The sequence below is a fragment of the Larus michahellis genome, unplaced genomic scaffold (genome assembly GCF_964199755.1).
Source record: "Larus michahellis unplaced genomic scaffold, bLarMic1.1 SCAFFOLD_362, whole genome shotgun sequence".
In the NCBI taxonomy this organism is placed as follows: domain Eukaryota; kingdom Metazoa; phylum Chordata; class Aves; order Charadriiformes; family Laridae; genus Larus; species Larus michahellis.
Window position 1 is genome coordinate 1,224 of NW_027435898.1, and position 22,943 is coordinate 24,166.

The following is a 22,943-nucleotide window of genomic DNA, read 5'->3' on the forward strand; positions in this document are numbered from 1 at the left end:
CACAGACGGGGGGTTCAGCCCCATAGGGGGGACACAGACGGGGGGTTCATCCCTATAGGGGGGACACAGATGGGGGGTTCAGCCCCATAGGTGGACAGAATGTGGTTCAGCCCCATAGCGGGGGCACAGATGGGGGGTTCATCCCTATAGGGGGGTCACAGATGGGGGTTCGGCCCCATAGGGGGGTCACAGATGGGGGGTGCAGCCCCATAGCAGGGCACAGAACGGGGTTCAGCCCCATAGCGGGTGCACAGACGGGGGGTTCATCCCTATAGGGGGGACACAGACGGGGGGTTCAGCCCCATAGCGGGGTCACAGACGGGGGGTTCATCCCCATAGTGGGGTCACAGACGGGGGGTTCAGCCCCATAGGGGGGTCACAGATGGGGGGTGCAGCCCCATAGGGGGGACAGAATGGAGTTCAGCCCCATAGGGGGGACAGAACGGGGTTGCAGCCCCATAGCGGGGGCACAGACGGGGGGTTCATCCCTATAGGGGGGACACAGACGGGGGGTGCAGCCCCATAGCGGGGTCACAGACGGGGGCGGGGGGGGGGTTGTGCAGCCCCCGAGGTGGGTCGCAGCCCCCCGCCCCACGGCCGTGCCCCCCGCGCGCAGACGGCAGCCTGGTGGAGCCGCGCATGGCCGCCAGCTTCGTGCCCGAGCACAAGGCGCCCATGGTGCTCTTCCTCGACCGCGTCTATGGGGTGGAGACCCAGGAGTTCCTGCTCCACGTCCTGGAGGTCGGGTTCCTGCCCGACATGCGGGCGGCCGCCTCCCTCGACACGGTGAGACCCCCCACGCCGTGGGGCAGGGCTTGGGGGGGGGGGCCCCCCGCAGACGCGGACGGGATGGGGCCGGGGTCCCTCGAACTCCTCCTGGCCCCACGGGATGGGGATGGGGTTCCCCGAAACCTGCCCTGTGGGGTGGGGCTGGGGGCTCCTTGAACCTTCTCTGCCCCATAGGATGGGTCCGGGGGGTCTCCTTGAACCTCCTCTGCCCCATAGGATGGGGCTGGGATCTCCTTGAACCTTCTCTGCCCCATAGAATGGGTCCGGGGGGTCTCCTTGAACCTTCTCTGCCCCATAGAATGGGTCCGGGGGGTCTCCTTAAACCTTCTCTGCCCCATAGAATGGGTCCAGAGGGTCTCCTTGAACGTTCTCTGCCCCATAGGATGGGGCTGGGATCTCCTTGAACCTTCTCTGCCCCATAGAATGGGTCCGGGGGGTCTCCTTAAACCTTCTCTGCCCCATAGAATGGGTCCAGGGAGTCTCCTTAAACCTTCTCTGCCCCATAGAATGGGTCCAGAGGGTCTCCTTGAACGTTCTCTGCCCCATAGGATGGGGCTGGGATCTCCTTGAACCTTCTGTGCCCCATAGGATGGGTCCGGGGGGTCTCCTTGAACCTTCTCTGCCCCATAGAATGGGTCCAGGGGGTCTCCTTGAACCTTCTCTGCCCCACGGGATGGATTTTGGGGTCCCAAGCCTGCCCCATAGGATGGGTCTGGGGTCCCCCCAACCTGCCCCACGGGATGGGTCTGGCGTCCCCCAAACCTGCCCCCACGGGATGGATTTTGGGGTCCCAAACCTGCCCCACGGGATGGGTCTGGTGCCCCCCCAACCTGCCCCACGGGATGGGTCTGGTGCCCCCCAAGCCCTCCCCATGGGCTCCCCGTCGGCACCCCACAACCTGCCCCACGGGATGGATTTTGGGGTCCCAAACCTGCCCTATAGGATGGGTCTGGGGTCCCCCAAGCCCGCCCCATGGGATGGATTTTGGGGTCCCAAACCTGCCCCACAGGATGGGTCTGGTGCCCCCCAAGCCCTCCCCATGGGGTGGGTCTGGTGCCCCCCAAACCTGCCCCACAGGATGGGTCTGGCGTCCCCCAAACCTGCCCCACGGGATGGATTTTGGGGTCCCAAACCTGCCCCATAGGATGGGTCTGGGGTCCCCCAAGCCTGCCCCACGGGATGGGTCTGGTGCCCCCCAAGCCCTCCCCATGGGCTCCCCGTCGGCACCCCACAACCTGCCCCACGGGATGGATTTTGGGGTCCCAAACCTGCCCTATAGGATGGGTCTGGTGCCCCCCAAGCCTGCCCCATGGGGTGGGTCTGGTGCCCCCCAAACCTGCCCCACAGGATGGGTCTGGCGTCCCCCAAACCTGCCCCACGGGATGGATTTTGGGGTCCCAAACCTGCCCCATAGGATGGGTCTGGTGCCCCCCAAACCTGCCCCACGGGATGGACTTTGGGGTCCCAAACCTGCCCTATAGGATGGGTCTGGTGCCCCCCCAACCTGCCCCACGGGATGGGTCTGGTGCCCCCCAAGCCCTCCCCATGGGCTCCCCGTCGGCACCCCACAACCTGCCCCACGGGATGGATTTTGGGGTCCCAAACCTGCCCCATAGGATGGGTCTGGTGCCCCCCCAACCTGCCCCACGGGATGGGTCTGGTGCCCCCCAAGCCCTCCCCATGGGCTCCCCGTCGGCCCCCCCACAACCTGCCCCACGGGATGGATTTTGGGGTCCCAAACCTGCCCCACAGGATGGGTCTGGCGTCCCCCAAACCTGCCCCACGGGATGGATTTTGGGGTCCCAAACCTGCCCCATAGGATGGGTCTGGTGCCCCCCAAACCTGCCCCACGGGATGGACTTTGGGGTCCCAAACCTGCCCTATAGGATGGGTCTGGTGCCCCCCAAGCCCTCCCCATGGGCTCCCCGTCGGCACCCCACAACCTGCCCCACGGGATGGATTTTGGGGTCCCAAACCTGCCCCATAGGATGGGTCTGGTGCCCCCCAAACCTGCCCCACAGGATGGGTCTGGCGTCCCCCAAACCTGCCCCACGGGATGGACTTTGGGGTCCCAAACCTGCCCTATAGGATGGGTCTGGTGCCCCCCAAGCCCTCCCCATGGGCTCCCCGTCGGCCCCCCACAACCTGCCCCACGGGATGGATTTTGGGGTCCCAAACCTGCCCTATAGGATGGGTCTGGTGCCCCCCAAGCCCTCCCCATGGGGTGGGTCTGGCGCCCCCCAAACCTGCCCCACGGGATGGGTCTGGCGTCCCCCAAACCTGCCCCACGGGACGGATTTTGGGGTCCCAAATCTGCCCTATAGGATGGGTCTGGGGTCCCCCCAACCTGCCCCACGGGGTGGGTCTGGTGCCCCCCAAGCCTGCCCCACGGGATGGGTCTGGTGTCCCCCAAACCTGCCCCACGGGATGGATTTTGGGGTCCCAAACCTGCCCCATAGGATGGGTCTGGTGCCCCCCAAACCTGCCCCACGGGATGGACTTTGGGGTCCCAAACCTGCCCTATAGGATGGGTCTGGTGCCCCCCAAGCCCGCCCCACAGGCTCCTCATCGCCCCCCCCCCCCCCCGTCCCCGTCCCCCTGGAGCTGCCTCTCGCCTCTTCCCCACCGCCCTCCCTTTTGGGGCAGGGTCCCCGCCCCACGGCGGGTCCTGACCCCCAACCCCGCTTCCCGCCCCCCAACCAAGGCCACCTTCAGCACGACGGAGATGGCGCTGGCGCTGAACCGCTACCTGTGCCTGGCCGTGCTGCCCCTCGTCACCAAGTGCGCCCCCCTCTTCGCCGGCACCGAGCACCGCGCCATCATGGTGGACTCCATGCTCCACACCGTCTACCGCCTCTCCCGCGGCCGCTCCCTCACCAAGGCCCAGCGCGACGTCATCGAGGAGTGTCTCATGGCCCTCTGCCGGTGCGACCCCCCGACCCATAACCCCCCCCAAACCCCCCACGGCCCCCCAAATCCGCCCCACAACCCCTCCGTAGCCCCAAACCCCCAGGGAGAGTCAACGACGTCATTGACGGCGTTGAGGAACGTCTCATGGCCCTCTGTCAGTGTGACCCCCAACCCCCCCCATAACCCCCACAAACCCCCCCACAGCCCCCCAAACCCCCCCGCATACCCCCCACAGCCCCCCAAACCCCCCACGGCCCCCCAAATCCGCCCCACAACCCCTCCGTAGCCCCAAACCCCCATGGAGAGTCAACGATGTCATTGACAGCGTTGAGGAACATCTCATGGCCCTCTGTCAGTGTGACCCCCAACCCCCCCAAACCCCCCCATAACCCCTCTGTGCCCCCCACAGCCCCCCACATACCCCCCACAGCCCCCCAAAACCCGCCCCACAACCATCCATAGCCCCAAACCCCCATGGAGAGTCAACGACGTCATTGACGGCGTTGAGGAACGTCTCATGGCCCTCTGTCAGTGTGACCCCCAAAACCCCCCCCATAACCCCCACAAACCCCCCCACAGCCCCCCAACCCCCCCACATACCCCCCACAGCCCCCCAAACCCCCCACAGCCCCCCAAACCCGCCCCACAACCCCTCCGTAGCCCCCAAACCCCCATGGAGAGTCAACGACGTCATTGACGGCGTTGAGGAACATCTCATGGCCCTCTGTCAGTGTGACCCCCAAAACCCCCCCTGAGCCCCCCCCATAACCCCCCACAGCCCCCCAAACCCCCCCACATACCCCCCCACAGCCCTCCAAACTCCCCACAGCCCCCCAAACCCGCCCCACAACCCCTCCGTAGCCCCCAAACCCCCATGGAGAGTCAACGACGTCATTGACGGCGTTGAGGAACGTCTCATGGCCCTCTGTCAGTGTGACCCCCAACCCCCCCAAACCCCCCCATAACCCCTCTGTGCCCCCCACAGCCCCCCACATACCCCCCACAGCCCCCCAAACCCCCCACAGGCCCCCCACATCCGCCCCACAACCATCCGTAGCCCCCAAACCCCCATTGAGAGTCAACGACGTCATTGACGGCGTTGAGGAACGTCTCATGGCCCTCTGTCACTGTGACCCCCAAAACCTGCCTCGAGCCCCCCCATAACCCCCACAAATGCCCCACAGACCCCCAACCCCCCCACATAACCCCCCACAGCCCCCCAAACCCGCCCCACAACCCCTCCGTAGCCCCAAACCCCCATGGAGAGTCAATGATGTCATTGACGGCGTTGAGGAACGTCTCATGGCCCTCTGTCAGTGTGACCCCCAACCCCCCCAAAGCCCCCCATAACCCCTCTGTGCCCCCCAAACCCCCCCACATACCCCCCACAGCCCCCCAAACCCCCCACAGCCCCCCAAAACCTGCCCCACAACCGTCCGTAGCCCCCAAACCCCCATGGAGAGTCAACGATGTCATTGACGGCGTTGAGGAACATCTCATGGCCCTCTGTCAGTGTGACCCCCAACCCCCCCAAACCCCCCCATAACCCCTCTGTGCCCCCCACAGCCCCCCACATACCCCCCACAGCCCCCCAAACCCCCCACAGGCCCCCAAACCCGCCCCACAGCCATCAGTAGCCCCCAAACCCCCATGGAGAGTCAACGACGTCATTGACGGCGTTGAGGAACGTCCCATGGCCCTCTGTCAGTGTGACCCCCAACCCCCCCCATAACCCCCACAACCCCCCCCACAGCACCCCAAACCCCCCCCAAACCCCCCACAGCCCCCCAAAACCCGCCCCACAACCGTCCGTAGCCCCCAAACCCCCATGGAGAGTCAACGACGTCATTGACGGCGTTGAGGAACGTCCCATGGCCCTCTGTCAGTGTGACCCCCAACCCCCCCCATAACCCCCACAAACCCCCCCACAGCCCCCCAAACCCCCCCACATACCCCCCACAGCCCCCCAAACCCCCCACAGGCCCCCAAACCCGCCCCACAACCCCTCCGTAGCCCCCAAACCCCCATGGAGAGTCAACGACGTCATTGACGGCGTTGAGGAACGTCTCATGGCCCTCTGTCAGTGTGACCCCCAAAACCCGCCTCGAGCCCCCCCATAACCCCCCCAAACCCCCCACAGCCCCCCAAACCCCCACAGCCCCCCAAAACCCGCCCCACAACCCCTCCGTAGCCCCCAAACCCCCATGGAGAGTCAACGACGTCATTGACGGCGTTGAGGAATGTCTCATGGCCCTCTGTCAGTGTGACCCCCAACCCCCCCCATAACCCCCCCAAACCCCCCCACAGCCCCCCAAACCCCCCCACATACCCCCCACAGCCCCCCAAATCCCCCACAGGCCCCCAAATCCGCCCCACAACCGTCCGTAGCCCCAAACCCCCATGGAGAGTCAACGACGTCATTGACGGCGTTGAGGAACGTCTCATGGCCCTCTGTCAGTGTGACCCCCAAAACCCGCCTCGAGCCCCCCCATAACCCCCACAAATGCCCCACAGCCCCCCAAAACCCGCCCCACAACCCCTCCGTAGCCCCCAAACCCCCATTGAGAGTCAACGACGTCATTGACGGCGTTGAGGAATGTCTCATGGCCCTCTGTCACTGTGACCCCCAACCCCCCCAAACCCCCCCATAACCCCTCTGTGCCCCCCACAGCCCCCCACATACCCCCCACAGCCCCCCAAACCCCCCACAGGCCCCCAAACCCGCCCCACAGCCATCCGTAGCCCCCAAACCCCCATGGAGAGTCAACGACGTCATTGACGGCGTTGAGGAACGTCTCATGGCCCTCTGTCAGTGTGACCCCCAAAACCCCCCCCATAACCCCCACAAACCCCCCCACAGCCCCCCAACCCCCCCACATACCCCCCACAGCCCCCCAAACCCGCCCCACAACCCCTCCGTAGCCCCCAAACCCCCATGGAGAGTCAACGACGTCATTGACGGCGTTGAGGAACGTCTCATGGCCCTCTGTCAGTGTGACCCCCAACCCCCCCCATAACCCCCACAAACCCCCCCACAGCCCCCCAAACCTCCCCACATACCCCCCACAGCCCCCCAAACCCCCACAGTCCCCCGAAACCCGCCCCACAACCATCCGTAGCCCCCAAACCCCCATGGAGAGTCAACGACGTCATTGACGGCGTTGAGGAACGTCTCATGGCCCTCTGTCAGTGTGACCCCCAACCCCCCCCATAACCCCCACAAACCCCCCCACAGCCCCCCAAACCCCCCCCAAACCCCCCACAGCCCCCCAAAACCTGCCCCACAACCATCCGTAGCCCCCAAACCCCCATGGAGAGTCAACGACGTCATTGGCGGCGTTGAGGAACGTCTCATGGCCCTCTGTCAGTGTGACCCCCAACCCCCCCCATAACCCCCACAAACCCCCCCACAGCCCCCCAAACCCCCCCCAAACCCCCCACAGCCCCCCAAACCCGCCCCACAACCCCTCCGTAGCCCCCAAACCCCCATGGAGAGTCAACGACGTCATTGACAGCGTTGAGGAACGTCTCATGGCCCTCTGTCAGTGTGACCCCCAAACCCCCCCGAGCCCCCCCATAACCCCCACAAATGCCCCACAGCCCCCCAAACCCCCACAGCCCCCCAAAACCCGCCCCACAACCATCCGTAGCCCCCAAACCCCCATGGAGAGTCAATGACGTCATTGACGGCGTTGAGGAACATTTCATGGCCTTCTGTCAGTGTGACCCCCAAACCCCCCCAAACCCCCCCATAACCCCTCTGTGCCCCCCACAGCCCCCCAACCCCCCCGCATACCCCCCACAGCCCCCCAAAACCTGCCCCACAACCCCTCCGTAGCCCCCAAACCCCCATTGAGAGTCAACGACGTTATTGACGGCATTGAGGAGCATCTTATGGTCCTCTGTCAGTGTGACCCCCAACCCCCCCCGAGCCCCCCCATAAGCCCTCCGTGCCCCCCACAGCCCCCCAAAGCCCCGCATACCCCCCACAGCCCCCCAAAACCCGCCCCACAACCCCTCCGTAGCCCCAAACCCCCCATTGAGAGTCAACGATGTCATTGATGGCATTGAGGAACATCTCATGGCCCTCTGTCAGTGTGACCCCCAACCCCCCCTGAGCCCCCCCATAACCCCCACAAACCCCCCACAGCCCCCCAAACCCCCCACATACCCCCCACCGCCCCCCCAAACCCTCCCCACAACCCCTCCGTAGCCCCCAAACCCCCCATTGAGAGTCAACGACGTCATCGAGGGGGCCTCTCACGGCCCCTCTGCCGGTGCGACCCCCAAACCCCACCACCCCCCCAAATCCCCCCCCCTCCCCCTTCCATCCACCCCCCCCCCAAAATAAGCCCCCTCTCCGTGTGTCCCCCCCCCAGGTACATCCGTCCCTCCATGCTGCAGCACCTCCTGCGCCGCCTGGTCTTCGACGTCCCCATCCTCAACGAGTTCGCCAAGATGCCCCTCAAGGTGGGGCAGGGGGCGACGCGTGACGGCGGGGGGGGGACGGGGACGCGGTGGGGGTGGTCCTGACCCTTCCCCGTGTCCGTCCGTCCGTCCCTGTCCCCCCCCCCCCCCCCCCAGCTGCTGACGAACCACTACGAGCGGTGCTGGAAGTACTACTGCCTGCCCAGCGGGTGGCCCAACCAGGGCGTCAGCTCGGAGGAGGAGCTGCACCTCACCCGCAAGCTCTTCTGGGGCATCTTCGAGTCCCTGGCCCACAAGGTTGGGGGGCGGCGGGGGGGGGGCGGGGACAGGGGGGGGCGGTGGGGACGTGGGGCTAGAGATGGGGACGTTGGGACGGGGATGGACATAGGGAAGGGGATGATGGGGATGGTGGGGACGTGGGGATGGGGATGGGGACGTTGGAACGGGGATGGACATAGGGAAGGGGATGGTGGGGATGGGGGTGGTGGGGACGTGGGGATGGGGATGGTGAGGATGGGGGTGGTGAGGACGTGGGGATGGGGATGGTGGGGATGGGGATGGTGGGGACGTGGGGATGGGGATGGTGAGGATGGGGGTGGTGAGGACGTGGGGATGGGGATGGGGACGTTGGAACGGGGATGGACATAGGGAAGGGGATGGTGGGGATGGGGGTGGTGGGGATGGGGGTGGTGGGGACGTGGGGATGGGGATGGTGGCGATGGGGGTGGTGGGGACGTGGGGATGGGGATGGTGGGGACATTGGGATGAGTATGGGGGGGATGGGGATGGTGGGGACAGGGATGTGGGGATGGGGATGGTGGGGACGTTGGGATGGGGATGGTGAGGACGTGGGGATGGGGGTGGTGGGGACGTGGGGATGGGCATGGGGACGTTGGGATGGGGATGGACGTAGGGAAGGGGATGATGGGGATGGGGACGGTGGGGACGTGGGGATGGGGATGGTGGGGACGTGGGGAGGGAGATGGACATAGGGAAGGGGATGGTGGGGATGGCAGGGATGTTGGGATGGGGATGGACATAGGGAAGGAGATGATGGGGATGGTGGGGATGTGGGGATGTGGGGGTGGGGATGGTGGGGATGGGGGTGGTGGGGACATGGGGATGGGGATGGTGGGGACGTGGGGATGGGGATGGTGGGGATGGGGATGGTGGGGACAGGGATGTGGGGATGGGGCTGGTGAGGACGTGGGGATGGGGATGGTGGGGACGTGGGGATGGGGATGGACATAGGGAAGGGGATGATGGGGATGGGGGGGACGTGGGGATGGGGATGGTGGGGATGGGGATGGTGGGGACGGGGATGGTGGGGACATGGGGATGGGGATGGTGAGGACGTGGGGATGGGGATGGGGACGTTGGAACGGGGATGGACATAGGGAAGGGGATGGTGGGGATGGGGGTGGTGGGGACGTGGGGATGGGGATGGTGGGGACGGGGATGGTGGGGACGGTGAGGACGTGGGGATGGGGATGGTGGGGGCGTTGGGGTGGAGATGGTGGGGACGTGGGGAGAGGGATGGACATAGGGAAGGGGATGGTGGGGATGTGGATGATGGGGATGGTGGGGACGTTGGGATGGGGATGGTGGGGATGTGGGGATGGTGAGGACGTGGGGATGGGGATGGTGGGGACGTGGGGATGGGGATGGTGGGGACGTGGGGATGGGGATGGTGGGGATGGGGATGGTGGGGACGTGGGGATGGGGACGGTGGGGATGGGGATGGTGGGGACGTGGGGATGGGGATGGTGGGGACGTTGGGATGGGGATGGTGAGGACGTGGGGATGGGGATGGTGGGGATGGGGATGGTGGGGACGTGGGGATGGGGACGGTGGGGATGGGGATGGTGGGGACGTGGGGATGGGGATGGTGGGGATGGCGATGGTGGGGACGTGGGGATGGGGATGGTGGGGATGGGGATGGTGAGGACGTGGGGATGGGGATGGTGGGGACGTGGGGATGGGGATGGTGGGGATGGCGATGGTGGGGACGTGGGGATGGGGATGGTGGGGACGGGGATGGTGGGGACGTGGGGATGGGGACGGTGGGGAGGTGGGGGACGGCCAGCGGGTGGCTCTGGGGGTCAGCCCCCTGGCGCCCCCCCCCGCCCAGCGCTTCGACGCGGAGCTCTACAAGCTGGCCATGCCCTGCCTCTGCGCCATCGCCGGCGCCCTGCCCCCCGACTACGTGGACGCCAGCTACTCCTCCAAGACGGAGAAGAAGGCTTCCGTCGACGCCGAGGGCAACTTCGACCCCAAACCCGTCGAGACCCTCAAGTAAGGTCCATCCCCACCCCACCCCCCCAACCGCCGCTGTGGCCCCGCCCCATCCTGACCCCCACCCTGTGTGTCCCCCCCCCCCGGCAGCGTCATCATCCCCGAGAAGTTGGACGGCTTCATCAACAAGTACGCGGAGTACACCCACGAGAAGTGGGCTTTCGACAAGGTGGGGACAACCCCCCCACCCCACCCCACCCCACCCCACCCCCCCCAGGACCTCCGTGGGGTCCCTGCAGCCCCAGACCCCCGGGGTCCTCGCCAGCCCCCCCAAGGACCCCTCTTTGTCCCCTCCGTGAACGACCCCGTTCGGGGCCACCACCCCAAGCTCTTCCTGCTCCTCTGACCACCCTGGATCCACGCCCCACCCCGGCCCCGCCCTTGCCGTGTCACCCCCCCCCCGGCCACGTCCCAGCGCCCCCCCGTGACGTTCCCGTTCCTCGGCAGATCCAGAACAACTGGTCCTTCGGGGAGACGGTGGATGAAGAAGCCAAGACCCACCCCATGCTGCGACCCTACAAGACCTTCTCGGAGAAGGTGCCATGTCCGTGTCCCCTGCTGGGACCCCCCAAACCCCAGCTGGGACCCACCAACCTTGCCCAGATCCCTCAACCCCATCCGTCCTCCTCAACCTCATTGAGATCCTCCAGCCCCATCCATCCTCAACCTCATGGGGATCCTCCAGCCCCATCCATCCTCAACCTCATTGAGATCCTCCAACCCCATCCATCCTCAACCTCATTGAGATCCTCCAACCCCGTCCATCCTCAACCTCATGGGGATCCTCCAACCCCATCCATCCTCAACCTCATCGAGATCCTCCAGCCCCATCCATCCTCAACCTCATGGGGATCCTCCAGCCCCATCCATCCTCAACCTCATCGAGATCCTCCAGCCCCATCCATCCTCAACCTCATGGGGATCCTCCAGCCCCATCCATCCTCAACCTCATCGAGATCCTCCAACCCCATCCATCCTCAACCTCATCGAGATCCTCCAACCCCATCCATCCTCAACCTCATTGAGATCCTCCAACCCCGTCCATCCTCAACCTCATTGAGATCCTCCAGCCCCATCCATCCTCAACCTCATTGAGATCCTCCAACCCCATCCATCCTCAACCTCATTGAGATCCTCCAACCCCATCCATTCTCAACCTCATCGAGATCCTCCAACCCCATCCATCCTCAACCTCATTGAGATCCTCCAACCCCATCCATCCTCAACCTCATTGAGATCCTCCAACCCCATCCATCCTCAACCTCATCGAGATCCTCCAACCCCATCCATCCTCAACCTCATCGAGATCCTCCAACCCTGTCCATCCTCAACCTCATTGAGATCCTCCAACCCCGTCCATCCTCAACCTCATTGAGATCCTGCAGCCCCATCCATCCTCCTCAACCTCATTGAGATCCTCCAACCCCATCCATCCTCAACCTCATCGAGATCCTCCAACCCCATCCATCCTCAACCTCATCGAGATCCTCCAACCCCATCCATCCTCAACCTCATCGAGATCCTCCAACCCCATCCATCCTCCTCAACCTCATTGAGATCCTCCAACCCCATCCATCCTCAACCTCATTGAGATCCTGCAGCCCCATCCATCCTCCTCAACCTCATTGAGATCCTCCAGCCCCATCCATCCTCAACCTCATTGAGATCCTCCAACCCCGTCCATCCTCAACCTCATCGAGATCCTCCAACCCCATCCGTCGTCCTCAACCTCATTGAGATCCTCCAACCCCATCCATCCTCAACCTCATTGAGATCCTCCAACCCCATCCATCCTCAACCTCATCGAGATCCTCCAACCCCATCCATCCTCCTCAACCTCATGGGGATCCTCCAACCCCATCCATCCTCAACCTCATCTAGCCCCTCCCCCAGCCCCCCATTTGACTTCCTGGCTCAGTCCACCCCTCCCAGCCCCATCTCGCCCCCCTGACCCTCCTTGGCCTCCCAGCTGAGGGGCCATGCTGGGGTGCACCCCCGTGAGCCCCACATCTGCCCCCCAGGACAAGGAGATCTACCGGTGGCCCATCAAGGAGTCCCTGAAGGCCATGCTGGCCTGGGAGTGGATGGTGGAGAAGGCCCGCGAGGGCGAGGAGGACAAGGTGGAGAAGAAGAAGACCCGCAAGATCTCCCAGTCCGCCCAGGTGGGGCCCGGGTGCCTGGGATCCCCCCGAGGGCCCCTGGGGGGGTCAACGACGTCCATGGGGTGGGGAAGGAGAACCCCCGCCCCCGTCACCTGGGGGTCAACGGGCTCCACGGGATGGGGAAGGAGAACCTCAATCACCTGGGGGTCTGTGGGGCGGGGAAGGAGCACCCCAGACCCCTGGGGGGTCCATGGGGTTGTCCCCTCCCCATGGTGCCCCTCACCTTGCCCTGTCCCCCCCCCCTCCAAGGCCACCTACGACCCCAGCCACGGCTACAGCCCCCAGCCCGTGGACCTCTCGGGGGTGACGCTGTCCCGGGAGCTGCAGGTGAGTGTGTCCCCCCCACACGTTGTGTGTCCCCCCCTGTGTGTGTGTGTCCCCCCAACGTCTCAGACCCCCCCCAACCGCCGGCCGTGTCCCCCAGGCCATGGCGGAGCAGCTGGCCGAGAACTACCACAACACCTGGGGACGCAAGAAGAAGCTGGAGCTGGAGGCCAAGGGTGAGGACCGTGTCCCCCACCCCCCACCGTGTCCCCCCCACCCCAGCCCTATGGGGCACCCCTGGGTCCCCCCGTGGGTGCTCCTCACCCCATATATCCTCCATGGGTGCTCCTGTCTCGCCGCATCTCCCATGGGTTCTCTTCTCCTCCTCCATCCCTCCATGGGTGCTCCATGTCCCCCTGCATCTCCCGTGGGTTCTCCTCACCCCATATATCCTCCATGGGTCCTCCCTTCCCCCTGCATCTCCCGTGGGTTCTCCTCATCCCATATATCCTCCATGGGTGCTCTTCTCCTCCTCCATCCCTCCATGGGTGCTCCATGTCCCCCTATGTCTCCCATGGGTTCTCCTCATCCCATATATCCTCCATGGGTCCTCCCTTCCCCCTACATCTCCCATGGGTGCTCCTCACCGTGTACATCCTCCATGGGTGCTCCTTTCCCCCTACATCTCCCATGGGTGCTCCTCACCCCATATATCCTCCATGGGTGCTCCATGTCCCCCTACATCTCCCATGGGTGCTCCTCACCGTGTACATCCTCCATGGGTGCTCCTTTCCCCCTACATCTCCCATGGGTGCTACTCACCCCATATATCCTCCATGGGTGCTCCATGTCCCCCTACATCTCCCATGGGTGCTCCTCACCGTGTACATCCTCCATGGGTGCTCCTTTCCCCCTACATCTCCCATGGGTGCTACTCACCCCATATATCCTCCATGGGTGCTCCATGTCCCCCTACATCTCCCATGGGTGCTCCTCACCGTGTACATCCTCCATGGGTGCTCCATGTCCCCCTGCGTCTCCCATGGGTTCTCCTCCCCCCATATATCCTCCATGGGTGCTCCATGTCCCCCTACGTCTCCCATGGGTGCTCCTCACCCCATATATCCTCCATGGGTGCTCCATGTCCCCCTGCGTCTCCCATGGGTTCTCCTCCCCCCATATATCCTCCATGGGTGCTCCATGTCCCCCTGCGTCTCCCATGGGTTCTCCTCCCCCCATATATCCTCCATGGGTGCTCCATGTCCCCCTGCGTCTCCCATGGGTTCTCCTCCCCCCATATATCCTCCATGGGTGCTCCATGTCCCCCTACATCTCCCATGGGTTCTCCTCACCCCATATATTCTCCATGGGTGCTCCATGTCCCCCTACATCTCCCATGGATTCTCCTCCCCCCATATATCCTCCATGGGTGCTCCATGTCCCCCTGCGTCTCCCATGGGTTCTCCTCCCCCCATATATCCTCCATGGGTGCTCCATGTCCCCCTACATCTCCCATGGGTTCTCCTCACCCCATATATCCTCCATGGGTGCTCCATGTCACCCTACATCTCCCATGGGTTCTCCTCCCCCCATATATTCTCCATGGGTGCTCCATGTCCCCCTGCGTCTCCCATGGGTTCTCCTCCCCCCATATATCCTCCATGGGTGCTCCATGTCCCCCTACATCTCCCATGGGTTCTCCTCACCCCATATATTCTCCATGGGTGCTCCATGTCCCCCTACATCTCCCATGGGTTCTCCTCCCCCCATATATCCTCCATGGGTGCTCCATGTCCCCCTACGTCTCCCATGGGTTCTCCTCCCCCCATATATCCTCCATGGGTGCTCCATGTCCCCCTGCGTCTCCCATGGGTTCTCCTCCCCCCATATATCCTCCATGGGTGCTCCATGTTCCCCTACGTCTCCCATGGGTGCTCCTCACCGTGTACATCCTCCATGGGTGCTCCTTTCCCCCTACATCTCCCATGGGTTCTCCTCACCCCATATATCCTCCATGGGTGCTCCTTTCCCCCTATGTCTCCCATGGGTTCTCCTCCCCCCATATATCCTCCATGGGTGCTCTCCTCCATCCCTCCACGGGGGCTCCTGTCCCGCCGCATCTCCCCATGGGTGCCCCCCTCCCCCGACGCCACCCGTGGGTGCTGACGGTGGGGGGGGGGGGGGGACGCCAGGGGGGGGCTCGCACCCCCTGCTCGTGCCCTACGACACGCTGACGGCCAAGGAGAAGGCGCGGGACCGGGAGAAGGCGCAGGAGCTCCTCAAGTTCCTGCAGCTCAACGGCTACGCCGTCACCCGGTGGGTGGGGGGGGTGGGTTTGGGGTGGGTTTTCGGGGGGGGGGGGGGGGGGGGGGGCCGGGTGGTCTTGGGAGGGGGTTGGGAGGGGGCTGGTGGCTTCTGGGGGGGCTTCGGGGACAGGCGGAAGGGTCTGGGTGGGCAGCGGAGTCGGGGTGGGGGGGAGGGCTGGAGCCTCCGTTGGGTCCTGCCGGAGGTGGGGGTGGGGGGTGGGGGGCGTGGGGGGCGTGGGGGGTGGGGGGGCCTCCCCCCCCCCCCCTCCTGACCCCCCTGCCGCAGGGGGCTGAAGGACATGGAGCTGGACACCTCCTCCATCGAGAAGCGCTTCGCCTACGGCTTCCTGCAGCAGCTGCTCAAGTGGATGGACGTCTCCCAGGAGTTCATCGCCCACCTGGGTACGGCGCCGGGGGGCCGCCCCCCGCCCCCCCCACCAAGGCCCCTCGGGATCCCCCCCCCTTCCCTCCCTCGGGACCCCCCCCCCCCCACGGCTCCTCCTCAGACCTCCCTGCTGCCCCCTTGAACCCCCTCGGACCTCCTGAGACCAGCCTCGGGCCTCCTGAAGGACCCCCTTGAACCCCTTGAGACCCCCTCGGACCTCCTGAAGGACCCCCTTGAATCCCTTGAGACCCCCTCGGACCTCCTGAAGGACCCCCTTGGACCTCTTGAGGCCCCCTTGAACCCCTTGACACCCTCTTGAGACCTCCTTGGATCTCTTGAGACCCCCTTGGACCTCTTGAAGGACCCCTTGGACCTCTTGAGGCCCCCTTGAACCCCTTGACACCCTCTTGGGCTTCTTGAAGGATGCCTTTGGACCCCTTGAGACTTACTTGGACCCCTTGAGACCCTCTTGAAGGACCCCTTGGACCTCTTGAGACCCCCTTGGGCTTCTTGAAGGACCCCTTGGACCTCTTGAGGCCCCCTTGAACCCCTTGACACCCTCTTGAGACCTCCTTGGACCTCTTGAGACCCCCTTGGACCTCTTGAAGGACCCCTTGGACCTCTTGAGACCCCCTTGAACCCCTTGACACCCTCTTGGGCTTCTTGAAGGATGCCTTTGGACCCCTTGAGACTTCCTTGGACCCCTTGAGACCCTCTTGAAGGACCCCTTGGACCTCTTGAGACCCCCTTGGGCTTCTTGAAGGACCCCTTGGACCTCTTGAGGCCCCCTTGAACCCCTTGACACCCTCTTGAGACCTCCTTGGACCTCTTGAGACCCCCTTGGACCTCTTGAAGGACCCCTTGGACCTCTTGAGGCCCCCTTGAACCCCTTGACACCCTCTTGGGCTTCTTGAAGGATGCCTTTGGACCCCTTGAGACTTCCTTGGACCCCTTGAGACCCTCTTGAAGGACCCCTTGGACCTCTTGAGGTCCCCTTGAACCCCTTGACACCCTCTTGAGACCCCCTTGAACCCCTTGACACCCTCTTGGGCTTCTTGAAGGATGCCTTTGGACCCCTTGAGACTTCCTTGGACCCCTTGAGACCCTCTTGAAGGACCCCTTGGACCTCTTGAGGTCCCCTTGAACCCCTTGACACCCTCTTGAGACCCCCTTGAACCCCTTGACACCCTCTTGGGCTTCTTGAAGGATGCCTTTGGACCCCTTGAGACTTCCTTGGACCCCTTGAGACCCTCTTGAAGGACCCCTTGGACCTCTTGAGACCCCCTTGGGCTTCTTGAAGGACCCCTTGGACGTCTTGAGGCCCCCTTGAACCCCTTGACACCCTCTTGAGACCTCCTTGGATCTCTTGAGACCCCCTTGGACCTCTTGAAGGACCCCTTGGACCTCTCGAGGCCCCCTTGAACCCCTTGACACCCTCTTGAGGCCCCCTTGAACCCCTTGACACCCTCTTGGGCTTCTTGAAGGATGCCTTTGGACCCCTTGAGACTTCCTTGGACCCCTTGAGACCCTCTTGAAGGACCCCTTGGACCTCTTGAGACCCCCTTGGGCTTCTTGAAGGACCCCTTGGACCTCTTGAGGCCCCCTTGAACCCCTTGACACCCTCTTGAGACCTCCTTGGATCTCTTGAGACCCCCTTGGACCTCTTGAAGGACCCCTTGGACCTCTTGAGACCCCCTTGAACCCCTTGACACCCTCTTGGGCTTCTTGAAGGATGCCTTTGGACCCCTTGAGACTTCCTTGGACCCCTTGAGACCCTCTTGAAGGACCCCTTGGACCTCTTGAGACCCCCTTGGGCTTCTTGAAGGACCCCTTGGACCTCTTGAGGCCTCCTTGAACCCCTTGACACCCTCTTGAGACCTCCTTGGATCTCTTGAGACCCCCTTGGACCTCTTGAAGGACCCCTTGGACCTCTTGAGACCCCCTTGAACCCCTTGACACCCTCTTGGGCTTCTTGAAGGATGCCTTTGGACCCCTTGAGACTTCCTTGGACCCCTTGAGACCCTCTTGAAGGACCCCTTGGACCTCTTGAGACCCCCTTGGGCTTCTTGAAGGACCCCTTGGACCTCTTGAGGCCCCCTTGAACCCCTTGACACCCTCTTGAGACCTCCTTGGACCTCTTGAGACCCCCTTGGACCTCTTGAAGGACCCCTTGGACCTCTTGAGGCCCCCTTGAACCCCTTGACACCCTCTTGAGACCCCCTTGAACCCCTTGACACCCTCTTGGGCTTCTTGAAGGATGCCTTTGGACCCCTTGAGACTTCCTTGGACCCCTTGAGACCCTCTTGAAGGACCCCTTGGACCTCTTGAGACCACCTTGAGCACCTTGAGACCCCCTTGGGCCTCTTGAGACCCCTTGAGACCCCCTCAGACCTCTTGAGACTTCCTTTGGACCCCTTGAGAACCCCTTGGACCTCCTGAAGGACCGCCTTGAGCCCCTTGAGACCCCCTTGAACCTCTTGAGACCCCCTTGGACCCCTTGAGACCCTCTTGAAAGACCCCTTGGACCCCTTGAGACCCTCTTGAGACCCCCTTGGGCCTCTTGAAGGACCCCTTGGACTTCTTGAGACCCCCTTGAGCCCCTTGAGACCCCCTTGAACCTCTTGAGACCCCCTTGGACCCCTTGAGACCCTCTTGAAGGACCCCTTGGACCCCTTGAGACCCTCTTGAGACCCCTTTGGGCCTCTTGAAGGACCCCTTGGACTTCTTGAGACCCCCTTGAACCCCTTGAGACCCCCTTGGACCTCTTGCGACCCCCTTGGACCCCTTGAGACCCCCTTGAGCCTCTTGAAGGACGCCTTTGGACCCCTTGAGACCCTCTTGAAGGACCCCTTGGACCTCTTGAGACCCCCTTGGACCCCTTGAGACCCCCTTGGACCTCTTGAAGGACCCCTTGAACCTCTTGAGACCCCATTGGGCCTCTTGAAGGACCCCTTGAACTTCTTGAGACCCCCTTGGGCTTCTTGAAGGACGCCTTTGGACCCCTTGAGACCCCCTTGGACCCCTTGAGACCCTCTTGAAGGACCCCTTGGACCTCTTGAGACCCCCTTGGGCCTCTTGAGACCCTCTTGAGACCCCCTTGGACCCCTTGAGACCCCCTTGGACCTCTTGAAAGACCCCTTGGACCTCTTGAAGGACCCCCTTGGCCCCCCCAAGCGCCCCCGCAATCCCCGGACACCCCCCTTAGTGCTACCCCAGACCCCGTGTGTCCCCCCCCCCAACCCCGATCTTCCCGCCCCCCCAGAGGCCGTGGTGAGCAGCGGGCGGGTGGAGAAGTCCCCCCACGAGCAGGAGATCAAGTTCTTCGCCAAGGTCAGAGGGACCCCGAAGTGTGGGGCGGGGAGACCCCAAAGCTGGGGGGGGGGGCACAGGGGGGCTTCGATACAAGCCAGGGAGACGGGCAGTGGGGGGCTTGGGGGGTCCCCGGGGGGGCGTTGGGGGTCCCCTATAGGGCGTTTGGGGTCCCCATGGGGTGCTCAGGGTCCCCTATAGGGTGTTTGGGGTCTCTGTGGGGTATTTGGGGTCCCCGTGGGCTGTTTGGGGTCCCCTATAGGGCGTTTGGGGTCTCTGGGGGGTATTTGGGGTCCCCTATAGGGCGTTTGGGGTCCCTGTGGGGTGCTCAGGGTCCCCTATAGGGCATTTGGGGTCTCCATGGGGTATTTGGGGTCCCCTATAGGGTGTTTGGGGTCCCCGTGGGGTGCTCAGGGTCCCCTATAGGGTGTTAGGGGTCTCTATGGGGTATTTGGGGTCCCCTATAGGATGTTTGGGGTCCCCATAGGGTGCTCAGGGTCCCCTATAGGGCGTTTGGGGTCTCTGGGGGGTATTTGGGGTCCCCTATAGGGTGTTTGGGGTCCCCGTGGGGTGCTCAGGGTCCCCTATAGGGCGTTTGGGGTCTCTATGGGGTACTTGGGGTCCCCGTGGGCTGTTTGGGGTCCCCTATAGGGTGTTTGGGGTCTCTATGGGGTATTTGGGGTCCCCTATAGGGTGTTTGGGGTCCCCGTGGGGTGCTCAGGGTCCCCTATAGGGTGCTCGGGGTCTCTGTGGGGCGGTTGGGGGTCCCCATGGGATGCAGACGGTGTGTGTGGGGGGGGGGTTCCTTGGGGGTCCCCTTAAAGGATCCTCGGGGTCCCCGTCGGACGCCGGGGCGGCTCCCGTGGGGCGTGGGGGGCCCTATGGGGCGTGGGGGGCCCTATGGGGCGTCGGGGGGCGCTATGGGGCGCCGAGGACCCCATAAGCCGCCGAGCTGTTCCTTAGGTGGCCCTCGGGGTGTTTCGGGGTTGGGGGGGGGTCTCTGTGGGGTCTCTGTGGGGTGTTGGGGGTCACTTATGGGGTGCCGGGGGGGTGCCGGAGCCTTCCTTGGGGGGGGGACGCCCCCTCCTGACCCCCATCTCCCCCCAGATCCTGCTGCCCCTCATCAACCAGTACTTCCACAACCACTGTCTCTACTTCCTCTCCACCCCCGCCAAGGTGCTGGGCAGCGGGGGGCACGCGTCCAACAAGGAGAAGGAGATGATCACCAGGTGGGGGGCAGCCCCACACCCACAGCTATGGGGCGCCCGGACCCTCCAGACCCACACCTATGGGGTGCCCAGACCCCCTACTCGGACCCCCCAGAGCTCTGGGAATAGGGTGCTCGGACCTCCGGACCCCCCAACTCTGACTCCCACAGCCCCAGCCATGGGGTGGCTGGACCCACAGACCCCCCAGACCCACAGCTATGGGGTGTCCAGACCCTCCAGACCCACACCTATGGGGTGCCCAGACCCCCTACTCAGACCCCCCAGAGCTCTGGGAATAGGGTGCTCGGACCTCCGGACCCCCCAACTCTGACTCCCACAGCCCCAGCCATGGGGCGGCCAGACCCACAGACCCCCCTGGACCCACAGACGCCCCAGACCCACAGCTATGGGGCGCCCAGACCCTCCAGACCCACACCTATGGGGTGCCCAGGCCCCCTACTCAGACCCCCCAGAGCTCTGGGAATAGGGTGCTCGGACCTTCGGACCCCCCAACTCTGACTCCCACGGCCCCAGCCATGGGGCGGCCAGACCCACAGACCCCCCCGGACCCACAGACGCCCCAGACCCACAGCTATGGGGTGTCCAGACCCCTGGAACCCCACCCAGACCCCCAGAACCACAGCCATGGGGTTCCCAGACCCCCGGCCATTGGGTGCCCAAACCTCAGACCCCCACCCGGCCCCCCAGACCCCTGGCCATGGGGCACCTGGACCCCCAGGCCCCCAACCATGGGGTGTCCAGACCCCCAGATCCCTGACCATGGGGTGTCCAGACCCCCGGACCCCCCACCCGGACCCCCAGACCCCCAACCATGGGGTGTCCGGACCCCCGGACCCCCACCCGGACCCCCAGACCCCCAACCATGGGGTGTCCAGACCCCCAGACCCCCGACCATGGGGTGTCCAGACCCCCAGACCCCCATCCGACCCCCAGACCCCCAACCATAGGGTGTCCGGACCCCCGGACCCCCACCCGGACCTCCAGACCCCCAACCATGGGGTGTCCAGACCCCCGGACCCCCATCCAGACCCCCAGACCCACAGCCATGGGGTGTCCGGACCCCCATCCCCTTGGGCAATGGGACGCCCCATCCCACCCTGTGCTCCTTGGGGGGTGGGGGGGTGGGTCTCGGGGTGTCCCCCTGCACCCCCCGGCCGAGGGGACTCGGGGTCCACGCTGTCCCCTCGCTGGGGGTCTTGGGGACCCCCCCCTTGACCCCCGTCCCCGTCCTCCATCAGCCTCTTCTGCAAACTGGCCGCGCTCGTCCGTCACCGCGTCTCGCTCTTCGGTAAGGGGACGCGGCCGGGGACATCCCCCCCCCCCCCCCCCGCGGTGGCAGGGGGTGACAGTGACAGGGGGTGTCCCGCCGGCACCTGACGTCTGGCCCCCGGCCCCCGGCCCCCTCCCCAGGGACCGACGCGCCGGCCGTGGTCAACTGCCTGCACATCCTGGCCCGCTCGCTGGACGCCAGGTGGGACGGTGCCACCGTGGCGGTGTCCTTGTCCCCACCGTGTCCTGGTGTCACCATGGTGGTGTCCTTGTCCCCACCGTGTCCTGGTGTCTCCATGGTCATATCCTTGTCCCCACAGTGTCCTTGTGTCACCATGGTGGTGTCCTTGTCCCCGCCATGTCCTGGTGCCACCGTGGCGGTGTCCTTGTCCCCACCGTGTCCTGGTGTCACCATGGTGGTGTCCTTGTCCCCACGGTGTCCTGGTGTCTTCATGGTCATATCCTTGTCCCCACGGTGTCCTGGTGTCACCATGGCGGTGTCCTTGTCCCCACGGTGTCCTGGTGTCTTCATGGTCATATCCTTGTCCCCACGGTGTCCTGGTGTCACCATGGTGGTGTCCTTGTCCCCACGGTGTCCTGGTGTCTTCATGGTCATATCCTTGTCCCCACGGTGTCCTGGTGTCACCATGGCGGTGTCCTTGTCCCCACCATGTCCTGGTGCCACCATGGTCATGTCCTTGTCCCCGCCATGTCCTGGTGCCACCGTGGCGGTGTCCTTGTCCCCACGGTGGCCTGGTGTCACCATGGTGGTGTCCTTGTCCCCACAGTGTCCTGGAGTCTCCATGGTCATATCCTTGTCCACACGGTGTCCTGGTGTCTCCATGGCGGTGTCCTTGTGCCCACTGTCCCCACGGTGTCCTGATGCCACCATGGTGGTGTCCTTGTCCCCATGGTGTCCTGGTGTCACCATGGTGGTGTCCTTGTCCCCACGGTGTCCTGGTGTCACCATGATGCTGTCCTTGTCCCCATGGTCTGCATGGTGTCTTGGTGGCACCATGGCGGTGTCCTGGTGTCTGCATGGTCATATCCTTGTCCCCACGGTGTCCTGGTGCCACCATGGCGCTGTCCTTGTCCCCACGGTGTCCTGGTGCCACCATGGTCATATCCTTGTCCCCGCGGTGTCCTGGTGTCACCATGGTGGTGTCCTTGTCCCCACTGGCCGTGTCCTGTGTCCCCGACGCTGCCCGTGTCCCCCCGGGGTGGTGGCCGTGCCGGTGCTGAGTGCCGCCCCCCAGGACGGTGATGAAGTCGGGCCCCGAGATCGTCAAGGCGGGGCTGCGCTCCTTCTTCGAGAGCGCCTCCGAGGACATCGAGAAGATGGTGGAGAACCTCAAGCTGGGGAAGGTGACCCAGAGCCGCACCCAGGTGAAGGGGGTGGCCCAGAACATCAACTACACCACGGTGGCCCTCCTGCCCGTCCTCACCTCCCTCTTCGAGCACGTGGCGCAGCATCAGTTCGGGGACGACGTCATCCGTGAGCACCGGGGGGGGACACCGTGGGGACGGGGGGACACCTCGGGGACAGGGGGACGCGCTGGGGACGGGGGCTCGGCGGGGAGGTGGGACGTGGGGGAGA

The 22,943-nt window shown here is 64.6% G+C and overlaps 1 protein-coding gene across 1 annotated transcript in view; it reads left to right on the plus strand.

Annotated features, from left to right (window-relative positions):
• Nucleotides 1–595: 595 nt before the first annotated feature.
• The window catches only part of LOC141736748 (ryanodine receptor 1-like), a gene marked incomplete at its 3' end in the record, with an annotated part of 68,361 nt that continues 46,013 nt past the window's right edge, over nucleotides 596–22,943 (plus strand). The window contains 17 exon segments of the mRNA XM_074571313.1: nucleotides 596–786; nucleotides 3,494–3,714; nucleotides 8,079–8,169; nucleotides 8,284–8,424; nucleotides 10,259–10,422; nucleotides 10,513–10,591; nucleotides 10,870–10,959; nucleotides 12,444–12,584; nucleotides 12,834–12,911; nucleotides 13,009–13,084; nucleotides 15,041–15,164; nucleotides 15,441–15,556; nucleotides 18,802–18,869; nucleotides 19,956–20,077; nucleotides 21,316–21,365; nucleotides 21,488–21,548; nucleotides 22,603–22,841. Coding sequence (XP_074427414.1) covers nucleotides 640–786; nucleotides 3,494–3,714; nucleotides 8,079–8,169; nucleotides 8,284–8,424; nucleotides 10,259–10,422; nucleotides 10,513–10,591; nucleotides 10,870–10,959; nucleotides 12,444–12,584; nucleotides 12,834–12,911; nucleotides 13,009–13,084; nucleotides 15,041–15,164; nucleotides 15,441–15,556; nucleotides 18,802–18,869; nucleotides 19,956–20,077; nucleotides 21,316–21,365; nucleotides 21,488–21,548; nucleotides 22,603–22,841 — 2,008 coding nt within the window.